Here is a 13923-nt window from a genome sequence, read left to right on the forward strand (position 1 = left end):
TTCACTCTCTCTCTATTTTGCAAAAAAATTTAATGGCCAGCTGAGAGCGGGAGCAAGTTGGACTCCTTGAAAGCGAACTAAGTAATGGCATACCATTTACAAAATGGCGGCGATTTGTTGCAATTAACGACTAGAAACGTTGAAAGTTATTTAAGATTTAAGTCCGAGCCGTAACGAACTTGAATGTTCATTAGGATGCGCTTAACATACTGCTTTGAAAAATGTTAGAAAAACATTTAGAAAATACTGAGGAATATCAATTAAGTTCGAACTACGAGAATTCACAATTGCAGCAAATTGAGAATACACGTTTTGCTTTTGCTTTTTCTTTTCCTTTCCCTATTAATGTCCCCTGCTGACAGCACAATGCTAACTGAAATCATTTGCTGCCCCAGCTACTTCTTCTTCCATCCCCATTCCCTTTGGGAGCACGCATTACACATTGTATAACACAAACACTCGCACACACAAAGCGGGCACTCAACAAAACGTACACAAATACATGCTTACAGTTACAAACAAGCTCGAATGCGAATGCGATATCCTGATTAGTCATCTAAACGGGCGTCTCTCGTTACGTAGCCCTTTTTCCCATATTGTTTACTGTTGTTACTCTTGTCGTTTTCACTGTCATTGTCATTCTTGTTGTCGTTGTTATTATTGTTGGCATGATTCGTAATATCTCTCTCTCTCTCTTTGATTCTCTTTGCAGAGTTATAACGAATTACTTTGTAGTTTCCTTAGCCATGGCTGATATAATGGTCGCTATTATGGCCATGACATTTAACTTTAGTGTGCAAGTAACTGGGTGGTAAGTACAACAACGAAACAAAACACAGATACATAGATACATACACACACACACCACACACACACAATAACAAAAGTAAGCACAGCTGCAGCTGCAGCAAAAATTACAACTGCAACTGAACGCAAGACCAAACAAAATGCCAGTCGACTGTAAAGGCGGCCAGCAGAAGAGGACTGCAGAGGGGGCCAGCTAAGGGAGTGGACCGAGAGGGGGGAGGCAACGTCCGGGCAAACAACCAAAAAAATCCCTGAAAAATGAAAGCAACGTTTATTTATGCTGCTCTACGTGTGGGCAAAATGTGTGCGTTTGTATGTGTGTGTGTGTGTATTTGTCTGTCTGACTGTATGTGTAAGTGTGGGCGTGGCTGCATGTGTGTGTGTGTGTTTGTGTGCGGCTTTATATGTGGCAAATGCAAATGCACAAAGTCATCTCTCGCCCTCCTAGCGAGCTCATGTGCGTGCGTTTGTGTTCAAGTATTAAAATGTGCAAACAAAAACTACAAAAGAAAACTTAAAACAAAACGCAAAAGAAATTGTTACACGCCGAATCTGATTTACACTTCCAGCAAAGGATATTTTAATTTGTTTATTGAAAGAAAAACAGTATGAAAAAAGAGGTAGCTCAAATGGTGATAAAAACACTAAAATAAATAATTTTATAACATGGATTAAATGGAAGTGAAAATCTGCTAAAAAATACTCACTGTGTGCAGTCAATATTTATGGAATATTATTTGCTCGTTTGTATTTGCAATAAAGTTGCACAAAAAACTGTCTCGGTAACTATTGACTTTTGCTGTTGCATTGTTGTAAGGATTCCGATTCGATAGTGTGTGCATGCTTATAGAGAATGGGCACACACACACACACACAGACAGAGACACACACACACACACACATTGACAAAGAGTCGCACAACGCCTTTGCCTTTGCCTACTTGGCAATGCTATTCTGGGGGACAAAAACCGTCAGAGTGTGACATGGTCACATCCTTCACACAGCTGCCTGTCTGACTGTGTCTGTGTGTGCGTGCGTGTGTCTGTCTGTTTGTGTGTGTGTAATGTGATGTGTGTGCATGTGATGCCAAGTGCAGATAGCTGGCTCAGTTAATTATGCATGGGCGCTACTTTAAGGCCTGGCTTAAAGCTCGAATTCGGGTTTAAGTCTAGAACAAGTGTTTGCCATGTCATCAACAAGAGCAGCAGCAGAGGCAGCTGCGTTGAGAGCAGCGCATAATGTGCACACTTGCAGCCAGGCCGAAAACTTCAGTCAGCCACTTGGCCACGAGAGTTGCATATAAATTGGCATTGGTCGCAGTTGCCAGAACTCAGAGCCAAAGCGCTCCCCTTCGTCACCCCTTTGTCCACTTGGCATTCATTAGCAATTTTACCTTCACACAGAGAGAGAGACGAAGAGAGTGTAAGAAAGGGAGAGTCGCTAGTTGCATAATTGACACTGGCCCACGGCGTCGACATGGCTATCGTCGTCGTCATTGCCATTGCCTGGCACCTTTTCCCTAATATAAGAGTGAGGGAGGCAGCTTAAGCGCCAATTCAGGCCAGAGCACACAACAAAATAACAAAAAGAGCGCAAGCATAAAAGCCCAAAAAAAAAAAGAAACGACCGCCATTCCACCAAAATCCTGGTCGTTACTGCAGGCGTCCGCACACTGTTTCTGAATAGTCAAAAAGTTTTTGAAACTGATGCCAAACTGGGTGGCCGATAATAAATTTTCATGCCCTGCGGCAGAAAACGGGGCCCCGACTGGTCGAGCTTTGGTTGAGATGTTCAGGGAAGTGGTTAGGCGGGAGGCAGGAGACGGGAGGCAAGTGGCAAGCAGGTGGTAGGTGGCAAATGGTAAAGCGGCAGCAACCAGTAGAGACAACAACGCGAGTTTTAATGAGTTTTTCATGCAACCCGCTCGCATTGCCACCGCCTGTGGCAACAACGAGACTTGTGGACTCAACAGACAGACACGTGTCGCGTAGAATTCTCACAGTCTCTATCTCTCGCAGTGCATTAAAGGTTTTCATTTGCCGCTCATGCTGTGTGAAAGTAGCTTGCGTAAAATGCTCGAGTTCACGGGCAATGTCACCTGGGCAGAGCCAAACTAAAAGCGAAGTAAGATGAAATCGATAAACACATAAATCAGGGACTCTGATAACTTGCCACAAAACAATTCGAAAGAGCTTAGCATACTTTTTAGGGCAGTTGATGGTTACTATCTTTATCGTGCAATATTAAAGTAAATATTTATGCACTCTTCTGATTGCAGCTGGAACTTTAGCCCATTTCTGTGCGATCTGTGGAACAGTTTGGATGTGTACTTCTCAACAGCAAGCATTTTGCATTTATGCTGCATATCTGTGGATAGGTAAATACACACTCGAACATTTCGCATTTCTCATTTCTCTTTTGCTGCCAAATGGCAAGGCACTTGATAATCGCAATATAACTGTGGCCTCTGCTGCATTGTTTTTCCTTTTTGCCCCATTTTTCTTTACAGATACTATGCGATTGTTAAGCCGCTCAAGTATCCGATTTGCATGACAAAACGTGTGGTTGGCATTATGCTGTTAAACATATGGATACCGCCAGCGTTTCTATCATTTCTGCCCATTTTCATGGGCTGGTACACAACCGATGAGCACAAGATCTATGTTCTAGCGAACAGCACTCAATGCACATTTGTGGTTAACAAGTACTATGCCATCATCTCGAGCTCGATATCGTTCTGGATACCGTGTACCATCATGATTTTCACCTATCTGGCAATTTTCCGTGAGGCCAATCGTCAGGAGAAGCAACTGATGATGCGTCATGGTAATGCCATGTTAATGCACCGACCCTCAATGCAGCCATCAGGTGAGTGAAGCAGAGTGAATGAGTGAGAGCATAGCTCGAATTACCATGTTTGAAGAGAGAGATAGTGATGTCGATGTCAGAGATGCTGATGCTGATGCTAAAGCCTTCCGCATTTATCATGTCATTTTGGCAGGCGAGGCGCTGAGTGGCTCGGGCTCATCGAAAACGTTGACACTGCATGAGGTCGAGCAGGAGCACACCCCGACAAAGGACAAACATTTAATCAAAATGAAGCGGGAGCACAAGGCCGCACGCACCCTCGGCATCATCATGGGCACCTTTATACTCTGCTGGCTGCCATTCTTCTCATGGTAAGTGTTCCATCCCCCGCTGGCAGGGGATTTCAGTATAATTTATTTAATGTCGCGCATGCATAATTAAATATTACTCATACGCAACGATGCCGCACGACGCGTCGTTGGACCCGTGCGGTGTATCACAAAAGGGCTTTAAAATGTTGCCAAAAATGTATTCATATAGTACTTAATTTTGTTTTATTCTTTCTTTTTTATGTGCCTTCTCAGGTATACGCTCTCCATGACTTGCGGCCCGTGTCAGGTGCCCGATATTGTGGTATCTATACTCTTCTGGATTGGCTACTTCAACTCCACACTCAATCCACTTATTTACGCCTACTTCAATCGGGATTTCCGAGAGGCGTTCCGCAACACACTGCTCTGTCTGTTCTGCAATTGGTGGAAGGATCGCCACATGCCGCTCGACATTGACATTCGACGCTCGAGTCTGCGCTACGATCAGCGGGCCAAGAGCGTGTACTCTGAGAGCTATCTGAACTCGACCACACCATCGCATCGCCGTCAGTCTCAGCTGCCTGAGAACTTATAATACAGGGACGAGGCGCTGCTGACGCCGATTGCCCAGCAGCAGCAGAGATTGGCAGCCGGTGGCTATAGTGCCCCAGGTGCTGGACTTGGCGCCAGCGGCGGCGGCGGCGGGGGACTTGGCGTTGGAGCCAGAGGAGCAGGTGGCGCCGCAGCCAAACCGAATGTGGGTAACCTATCAGCCGAGGATGTGCAGGAGATACAGATTGAAATACCCATGGAGTATATCAACAAATGGAACAAGAATAATAACGCAGCATCTGCCACAGCCTCCAGTCACGTATAAGAAACAGAACGAGTTGAGTCGAGCTGAGCTGAGCTGAGCTACAACTGAGCTGAACTGATGACAACGACAATTCAGAGAGTGGCGAAAGTTGCGTCAATCGAATAAATGCAATTACAGTTTTCCATTAATGTTTCTGTTTCCGTTTTCTTTTTTTTTTTTTTGTTTTAAATTAATATGCTGCTTGCATTCACCATTGTACATACTATTTAAGTCAACGTTATGGAATCACTCGCCGAGGCGTGCTATTTATTTTGGCCATCAGTGTACATAGTGCACATTATACTTGTACTCGTTAAAACTTGTTGTCTGTTGTTGTATTTTATTTTTTCGTAATTTATTATTTTCCTTTACACTTTACAGAGCTTTAATTTAATGCTTGTGACCTTAAAAGAGCACGGCCAAAAAAAACACAAAAGTGTAAAAAGAAAAAATACACTGCATCATTTCGTATTTATTATTTATTTTAGTTGTGTACTCGATGTAAATATACTTAATATGTTTTTTTTCTTTTGTGTATAAATTGTACAATTAAATTATATTAAGCTCAGGTTGTAAAAACGAACATTTCTATGCCTAGCAAAACTCAAAGTCAAATCTTCAAATGAGAGTTTGCGACATCATTCACAGGGCAATCAAAACATTGAGCTAAGCATGGCATGAGACAACCAAACCTAAGGAAATACAGAATAAACCAAAACTAAATTTAAAACAAAACAAAAATTTAACTGTGCCAATTAAATAAAAACTAACCAGAAACTATAGAAAATGCGAGCGACTTGCATGAAAAACCAAAAATAATAGAAGCAAAAAAAGAGTTTTGGCAATATTCGTAAAATAAACAAACAAATCATAGGAATACAAGCATAGATGGCACACGAAAAACAAAAAAAAAAAAAAAAGAAAAAACAACAATTAAATTGATGAAAATAAGATTAGAAATAATTGTAGTAGAAATTCGGCAAAATGATGCTATTTGAACGACAATCGCATGCAATAAGAATGCTCAACAAATATGAATATAAATCATAGAACATTTCATAGTTAAACCAAAAAATAACGAAAAGAAATACAAAATAGAAACCATAAATTTATAGAGTTTAAAACTGTGGCAGACAAAATCAAAAGTAATCTAGTGAAATTTAAAAGTAAAGTAAACGCTATTCTAGTTCAAATGCATCGATATTGATATTTTGTTTCGGATATTGATATCGATAGTTATGGTTAATTGCAAAGAGCAAAGTGTATTTGTGCTAACTTTAAATTAATGTGCAAAGTGTTAAATGTGCAATTTATCTGCGTTTGTGTGTGTGTGTGTGCTAAACTGTGCGTATTGAATATCATCGTCAAGGCAAAAGGCAAATGCGTTGCAGTTCCTGGAATTAAGTTGACTGTGTAGCCTGTAAGAGGAAGGCTTGTGCGTTGCTTCCAAAGTCAGCAACTTGATTCCAGCAATTGCGGCACAAGCTCAACATTGAAACAGTGAATCTGAATACTATGAATACGAATACAATTTAAACTCTCGCATCATTTGAATATAAAATGTACGGCATTACACTCGCTCCTTTGTTATTCAAATTGTGAATAAAATAACCAAACCGAAATAACAACAACAAATCGAAACTAAAAGCCAAGCAACATTTCGCCATTGTATTTAGTATTTATGGACACTATTCTTGTTATTATTATTACTACTACTACTACTCTTGTTGCTATTATAATTTGGAAAACACTTAAATTGAACAAACTGGAATCCAAACAAAAATGAAGCTTCTTATTGTTCGAGCATAAAATGCGAATATAAATGAAACATGTAAATTATTTATGTTGAAAGCCACAAGAATTCTGTTGTTTGCTTCGATACTAGTCCAAACCCCCCAAACCCCACCCGCAACCAAACAAAGAAGCAGGTGAATAGAGAGCAGAAGGCAAAGAAAGGAGAACCCACAAAAATGCAAGGCAATATATTATATATTAATAAAATAGCCAAAGCTCTTTATGTGTACACTAGTAACATGTATTCATAGGCATCAAAATGTAAATGCATATTGTATAATAGTTGTATGATTTTCCTTAAAAATAAATGAGAGGATAGATGAAGGGCATAACGAATAATGATGAATGCTACAAACTCCAAAGAACTTGTTATATTTTTATAAACAAAAATAAAAAAGCTAAACTAATTTATACATATATGACTATAGTATATTGAATGTGAGTGTTATTTATTTTTCTGCTAATGCTTTGCGTTAATTATTTTTCTTATTTTTGTGTATTGCTATGAAGTTTTCTATGCAAGTTGCGAAATCTAGGATTAAGCCAAATCTAGCCTCAATTAGAAGGCAAAAACCAAAAACAAAAGGAAACTTAAGCTGTATGTGAAATATTATTATAGCTTAAACGAAATGTTTAAATAAAATTGGACAAACTTTAAACAAATACATATGCAAAAAAAAACAAAAATAAAGAAAATAAGAATTGAAAAAAATATATATACTGCTTTTATTTTCCTATTTCAATGGGAAGTGACCCTCTTAGTTAATGACACAGCAACTTTAAGGTAAATAAACCCAAGCAAAAGAAAACATGAACATTTCTCCACGAAAAAACAAATTCCCCAACTTCAGTTTCAGCTGAGAAAGCCAAATTACATTAACAGAACATTATCAGCACAAAAGTAAAGCTGATTACTGCCGGCGACAGTTGTAAACTTCTAAATAACTGCCATGCCTTGGCTGATAAATTACAAAATGTTCGTCAACACGCCCCCTTTTGATCCCTCGCCTCTTCGTAACAAAGGCAACGCCAGAGCACACGGCGTATGAGTGATTTTTATTTGGCAGATAATTTAACCGGCGTCATGGCAATGATACCAGTCTCCCTCCCTCTCTTTCTCTCTCACTCTCACGTTTTCTTTACGCGCCAGCTCATCAGTTTGTGAAAGTAATTTGTCATATTATTGCGTCGCCGTCGTCGCCATCGTCGCAGTGGCCAATGAAGAAAAAGTTGCGACCCAAATAACAGTCAACGTGGCGTATACGCAATGCAGCACTCGCAAACACTTTGAATACTTTAAATAAGGCAAATGTATCTCAGCTCGTGTACCCGTGTCTGGACTGAGGGACAACCTCTGAAGTTTCTCTTTAGCAATTTGATAGCGCGTTATAAATGAAATTTACTCGCATTTGCCAAGCAGGTGACAGAGACACCACCACAGCACAGACGCGTTATCCTCCGCCAGGCAAATTGGTCCCCGGCCTCTCAGGTTCAGACTAAGTGGCAACTGGGCAAAACTTTTTGGCATTTTAAAAACTCATAAACCAAAATGCTGTAGTTCATTCCTGTGTTCGTGTGTGTGTGTGTGTGCTTCGTTATTGAAATGCCGACAAAATTATGTAGCAAATATATTTCAACTTAAATATTTCCTCACCAAATATGCGTGAAAGCAGCCGCGCCATTGGCATCGCCATCGCCATCGCCAATCGGCAGCCCCGCCTCGCAGCAGGGCGCGTGAAATAATTCTATATGTATGCCAAGAAATTATATTAATTTTGAGCATCAGCCCCATAGGAAACTTTTTATACATCCATCAATTTAATAATAATTTTAGCATGTACAACTTTTTAGAGAGCGTAACGCTGCACACTGGTATGAAAACCATTCGAATGGCAAACCGATTAGTGTAACATGTGTTGAGTAAACTATGCGCATAGATTGTGAATTTCGTTATCTGAAAATAAATGCAATGCTGGCAATCTGAGACGTGTTGAGAATGTTTTTAATTTTGTGATTTGATTCTGCGAAATTAGTTTTGGGCATGGGCTACTCCCGGCCAACTGTGCATCATCTTTGAAACCCACACACACAAATATGCGCATAATAAATATAACTCAAAATCAAAGTTCATTCATCAAAGTCAAAATGAAATCATTGCACGCTCGACTTCTGCCACTTGACATTCTGGCGAAGTCAATGTCGCCCCCAAGGCAAATGTTGATGCTGATGCTGATGATGTCGGTTCTAGGTGCTAGGTGCTTCGGCACTTAGTATTGTATGTGCGCTAGGTGTTATATGAGGTGCTAGCTGCTAGGTGCACCCGCCCACAATGGTGATCCATAATGTCAAGCAGCCAATCAACGCCCATCGCTCATAAGATGCGCCAATTTGGCCATGTCAAGTGACAGTGACAACGACACGTTGGTGTCAAAAACTGAGCGCCATTTCAAATGTTTCAGCATTTCACAATTTTATACCCTGTAGTCGTAAAAGCGTTGCAAAAGAGTATCATAAAATCACAAGCACAAGTAGATGATATCTCTCTCTCTCTTTATGGAGTTATGCATATTTGCTGCATGAGCAGCAACAGGTGTTTCTTAGAGTTATTATTTCTCGTTTTATTTTTATTACCATCAAATTGCAGCTCGTTGATAGATAATAAACTTTAATGTCTGCGTTTTCTTTGCAAATAGGAAATAATAAAAAGTGAAAATCAGAAAGTGTTGTTAAAAAAAAATAGCTGATGCATTACTGCATTTGCTGAGAATTATCTTTCTATATTTGATAAATATTTGAATTAATTAAAGAACACAATTGATGTATCTCTTCTGTTGAACTTTAGCATATGATTAATTGATGCATTTCTGTATTTTGATAATTATTATTTTATATATAATTTATAAATATTTAAATCAATTGCAGAAAAATATTTGTTGTTAAATAATGAATTGATATATTTCTTCAGTTGCACTTCTTTTTTTAATTGCAGGATATTTCTTAGTCACTAAAACCCTCTGCTTAGCAGCAGACAAACTTGTTTTGTTTTCGTTTTTGTGCTGCTGTTGAATTAATATTTAAATGCACAAGACACGTCAAATAGACCCGAAGATTTTCAATTTGTGAGTTAGTCACACTCTCTCACAACTGTCACCGGCACAAAACTCGAGCGACAATCGAGAAATCAAATTCTCTTCTCCACTTCTTCACTTTTTTTTTATATGAAATATTTAATAACTTTGAGCGAAAGAAAGACCCATACGACAGCACTTCGTATGAGCTGCCATCCTGACTCGATTTGATACTCAAATATTTTAGTTGTTGTTGGTAATGTGTCCCGCTCTCCCCCCGCCACACTCCATACAGTAATATTTGTGTCTGCATTGCGCGACATGAAAACGAACACGAGCTCGCGAGCAGTAATAACAAATCTTTTTTAGATTTACGCACGCATTTTGGGTATGCCATCAAAATATTGTTATTACAAATGCAAATATTGACGCCCTGCATGCAGAGGGGGTGGGCCAAGAGGGCGGGCTTTTCAATGTGAGCGCGAGTGGTGAATGTAAGTGTAAATGTGAATGTAAATTGAGAAATGGGGGAATGGGCGAGTGTGAGCACTGCTGATGGTTGCCTTGGGCAGCACTTGGCGTCTTGATTATGCGGGACATTCGATTGTGCTCCTCTCCGAGACTCAAGGGATGCTGCTGTCGCTTGGCGCCACAAATTTTCAACACGTCGAGCTCGCAGAGTTGCGCAGGTTGTAGTAGCTGCGTTTTTAAATCGAGTGGGGCTAAGAATATTCAATTTAGTTTAACATGCAATTGAATTTATGTATATTTTGTATTTTGCATAGTAAATAAATATTGTTTCACAACATTTACGTATACTTAATATGCGGTGAAAACACTCGCAGCATTTACTACGCTCCAATGCAACTCTGCGCTCGTTTCAAATTCGCCTTGCGCGCCAAATTTCAATGCGCAGACGCGCTCTATCTCTCTCCCTCTCCTTTCGAATTCGCCGCATCTTGTGTTTTGTTGGCCGCCGGCAAAGGATATGGCACGCTGTCGAAACATTCAGTTGCTGTCCAGTTTCCAGTGCAAGCAGACTCCATAGCGGAGCAGCAATCGAAACAGCAACGAGACATAATCATCATCATCAGCATCGGACGGCAATTGTTGCAATAGAGAAGCAGAAACAGAAACAGAAACAAAAACAATAACATCATCAGCAAGTGTGGCAACAATTGAAACCTGTGACCACTTGTCACACATGTGTTGCAAAAAAGGGAACTAAATTGCCACTGACAGTTGCCGGCGTTGCCGCTGGCGTTTGTGTTAGCGTTAACATTGGCGTCTGACTCAAGTGCCACTCCAGCGACAGGCGACAGCGACAGGACTGTGTCAGGACATCGGCCGTATATATCAGACGCTCTGTGCATATGCGTGCGTGTTTCGATTTTGGTTTTGGCTTTGGCCGCAGCTCGTAAACCTCGTCCTAAACAAAAACCGATACAAAACTCTACGTGAATTGTGTGTGTCCGTGTCCGTATTTCTTTGTATCTGTAACTGTTCGCTGTTCGCTGTGTCGATGTCCGTATATCCCTGGAGTAAGCGAGTGTGTGTGTGTGTGAGTGTTCGTGTAGCGTCTTGTACGTGTTTACGTTCGCTCGCTGGCTGAAACGTGCGGCAACTTGCGGCCAGTTGTGAGTACCAAAAAAAAAGGAAAGAACAAAAACAGAAAGAAATTCCGTTCTTACAAATCGATTTCGCTCATTCGGTTTTTACTTGCGAATGGCCATAAAAATAGCACAGACTTCGGCATAATGACAAATTAAATTGTTTGCACACAGCTATCCAAATCGTTAAAAACAAAAACCAAATCGCAAAAACAACATCAGCAAGCAAATACGCGCAAACGAAAAAGAGAAAAAAGATACTAAAAATGTTGGAGAAGCGCGTGTAGGAACTTTTGCGCTGATATCAACAATAATAACAATAACAACTACAACAAGAACAGCAATAAACTGCGATAAAAGCAACAGACAAACAGCAAACACACAAAACAAAAAAAAGTTTCATTCTCGTGTTGCAAACGCCACAAGCAACAGCCGCGCCTCCCTGCCACAAGGATTCAAATACAGACACACACACACAAAACACACGCATACCACCTACATCACATAACAAAACGCAAATCAAGAACGACAATGACAAGGACTCCGATGGCGATGCCGAGACTTTCAGACTCATCCACCGTTGTCGTCTACTGCTACTACTACAGCTCGATAAACAGCTTTGGCTCCAGCCTCTTAACCTCGTGCCACGGCGTTCATCAAGTAAGCAAACAATAAAACTTTATTTCCATGCTCCATGCTCCACGCTCCATCTGCTCTCGTTCTCTCTCTACTCTCTACTCGCAAGTGGTTGTTGCTAGCCAAAAAGAGACCATTCAATTAACTGGTTACGTAAATTGGCAATCCTGGCTGGCCAGTTTCATGCTGAGCTGCTGAAGTCGAAGTTCGGTGGGTTTGGTTTTTTGGGTTTGAGGCTCACATTTAATAAACTTAAAACGTTAGTGGTCTCTGACATTTTTAATATGCTGCCAATGAACGGTTGTGACATTGTGTCGCGGCTCTCCTTGGCCTCTGCTCTGCCCAAACAGAAAAGGTCCTTGAAAGTACACGCACACACTGGTCTCAAAAATGCTGAATAAGCCATGAAATTGGCTAGACATATTTCATGTTACTCAGCGAAAATAATCAGTGTAGCGAATAAAGAATGTTTTAATAAAAGCGAAAGTTTTACGTTGCACGAACAAAAATCCAAGGGCAAAACAATTTTGTTATTAATTTTTCTTTACTCCGATATAACTATTAATATAATAATTTTTGTTGGCATAACTTAGCTATGCGTTCCACTGTACTGGCCCATAGGAACTGCTCTGTTGATTGGCTCTTGGCTGCTGGGCCTTGATGGCAACTGCCACTCGACTCGCAGCAGTTTCAACCACAGCTGTAGCTGTGTAGCTCAACCTAAATCTACTGACATTTGCCTTTACTCTGACATTTTTATTTTGATTTTTCTTTCATTTTTCATTTTTTTTTTGGTTTTCATTTTTATAATAGAGCAGAGCAGCCTACGCCTCTGGTCGAGCAATCGATTTTATTAACATAGGACTCAGGTACTCATAGTTGAACCTTTGTAAAAATAAATAACTGGGCAAAAAAATATCTAGCTAACTATATTTGTCTGGTCTTTGGAATCAAATTTAGCAAAAGCCGAATATTACATGCGCCAGCTATTTGGCATTCATAGAAAGTCTGTCACGAGGAATGCAAACTTTTCTGCATAAATTGTAAAACTACATGGCGAACAAAATAGACAAGCACGCACCCAAACACACTCCCACACCCCCACACACACATACGCATACACCTACAGGCAGTTGGATAGAGATAGAGATAGAGCGTGGCATAGACAAATTGAAACTTTTTGAGCTACGCTTGAAAAAGTTTTTGTATCTGTGAGATACTCGTATTGTGACGATTTAGTTAGTTTCGGCTGTCAATGTTTTATTTGCCGGAAACTTTACACTATCATTAAGTACTTTGTGACTGTCGAATGCCCCGTTAGCCGATAATAATAATAATAAGAAGAAGCAGAAGAATAATACTGCAATGGCATAAGAGAGATTTGAATTTATTTAATTCAGATAATGCCCAGCTAATGCTGCAGCTTAAATCTGGCAAATATTTGCACATAAATTTTCTCAATATAAATGGCATTATTCATTGTAGCGATATACAAACATATATTTTATAGACCGTCGTCGTGATTCCCTTCACTCACACCTCTCGACACCATGCTGCGCCTCAAATGTCTTTCGATAAATGGCTGGATAAATGATAAATAGAATAAATGCCTGTAGGCATTTCTGTTTGCCATTCTTACAGCTGTCGCTGTGTGTATCTCTCTATCTCTGTCCTTGGATTTAGCCGTAAGCTTATCAGATTCATTGTCAGCATAATGATACTAAGTTACTGTAGCTTCAAACTGCTACAGGAAATGCGATTGAAAATTTAATTAAACCACTTGTCATACTTTGCTCTAAAATTGAATTCCAAATAAACCATATTTAAATAATAATAAACACATATGTAAACTAAACTATTGTTATTGACGTGAACTCGACACACAAAGCAAACAAATTACCCAAAGAGATTTCCACTCGTGTAAGCAAACAATTTATAATCGATTTCCTCAAAGAAGTTAACTTAATATTGCATAATAACACAATAAGAAAGTATTGAAATTACTGAACTTCCATTTGTATTTGTTTCGACAA

The 13923-nt window shown here is 39.9% G+C and overlaps 2 protein-coding genes across 3 annotated transcripts in view; both read left to right on the forward strand.

Moving 5' to 3' along the window:
• LOC117576353 (octopamine receptor beta-2R) overlaps positions 1 to 6867 on the forward strand; it is a 47432-nt gene extending 40565 nt beyond the window's left edge. The window contains exons 3-7 of the mRNA XM_052007669.1: positions 713 to 811; positions 3086 to 3184; positions 3317 to 3675; positions 3809 to 3986; positions 4200 to 6867. Coding sequence (XP_051863629.1) covers positions 713 to 811; positions 3086 to 3184; positions 3317 to 3675; positions 3809 to 3986; positions 4200 to 4521 — 1057 coding nt within the window. The 3' untranslated portion in view covers positions 4522 to 6867. The remainder of the gene's footprint in view (positions 1 to 712; positions 812 to 3085; positions 3185 to 3316; positions 3676 to 3808; positions 3987 to 4199) is intronic.
• Positions 6868 to 11199: 4332 nt separating this feature from the next.
• The window catches only part of LOC117576352 (octopamine receptor beta-3R-like), a 34711-nt gene continuing 31987 nt past the window's right edge, over positions 11200 to 13923 (forward strand). For both annotated transcript variants that reach the window (XM_034261037.2, XM_034261038.2), the window contains exon 1: positions 11200 to 11914. The gene's annotated coding sequence lies outside the window, so the exon portion shown is untranslated. The remainder of the gene's footprint in view (positions 11915 to 13923) is intronic.

The sequence above is a fragment of the Drosophila albomicans genome, chromosome 2R, assembly GCF_009650485.2.
Source record: "Drosophila albomicans strain 15112-1751.03 chromosome 2R, ASM965048v2, whole genome shotgun sequence".
Classification (NCBI taxonomy): Eukaryota; Metazoa; Arthropoda; class Insecta; order Diptera; family Drosophilidae; genus Drosophila; species Drosophila albomicans.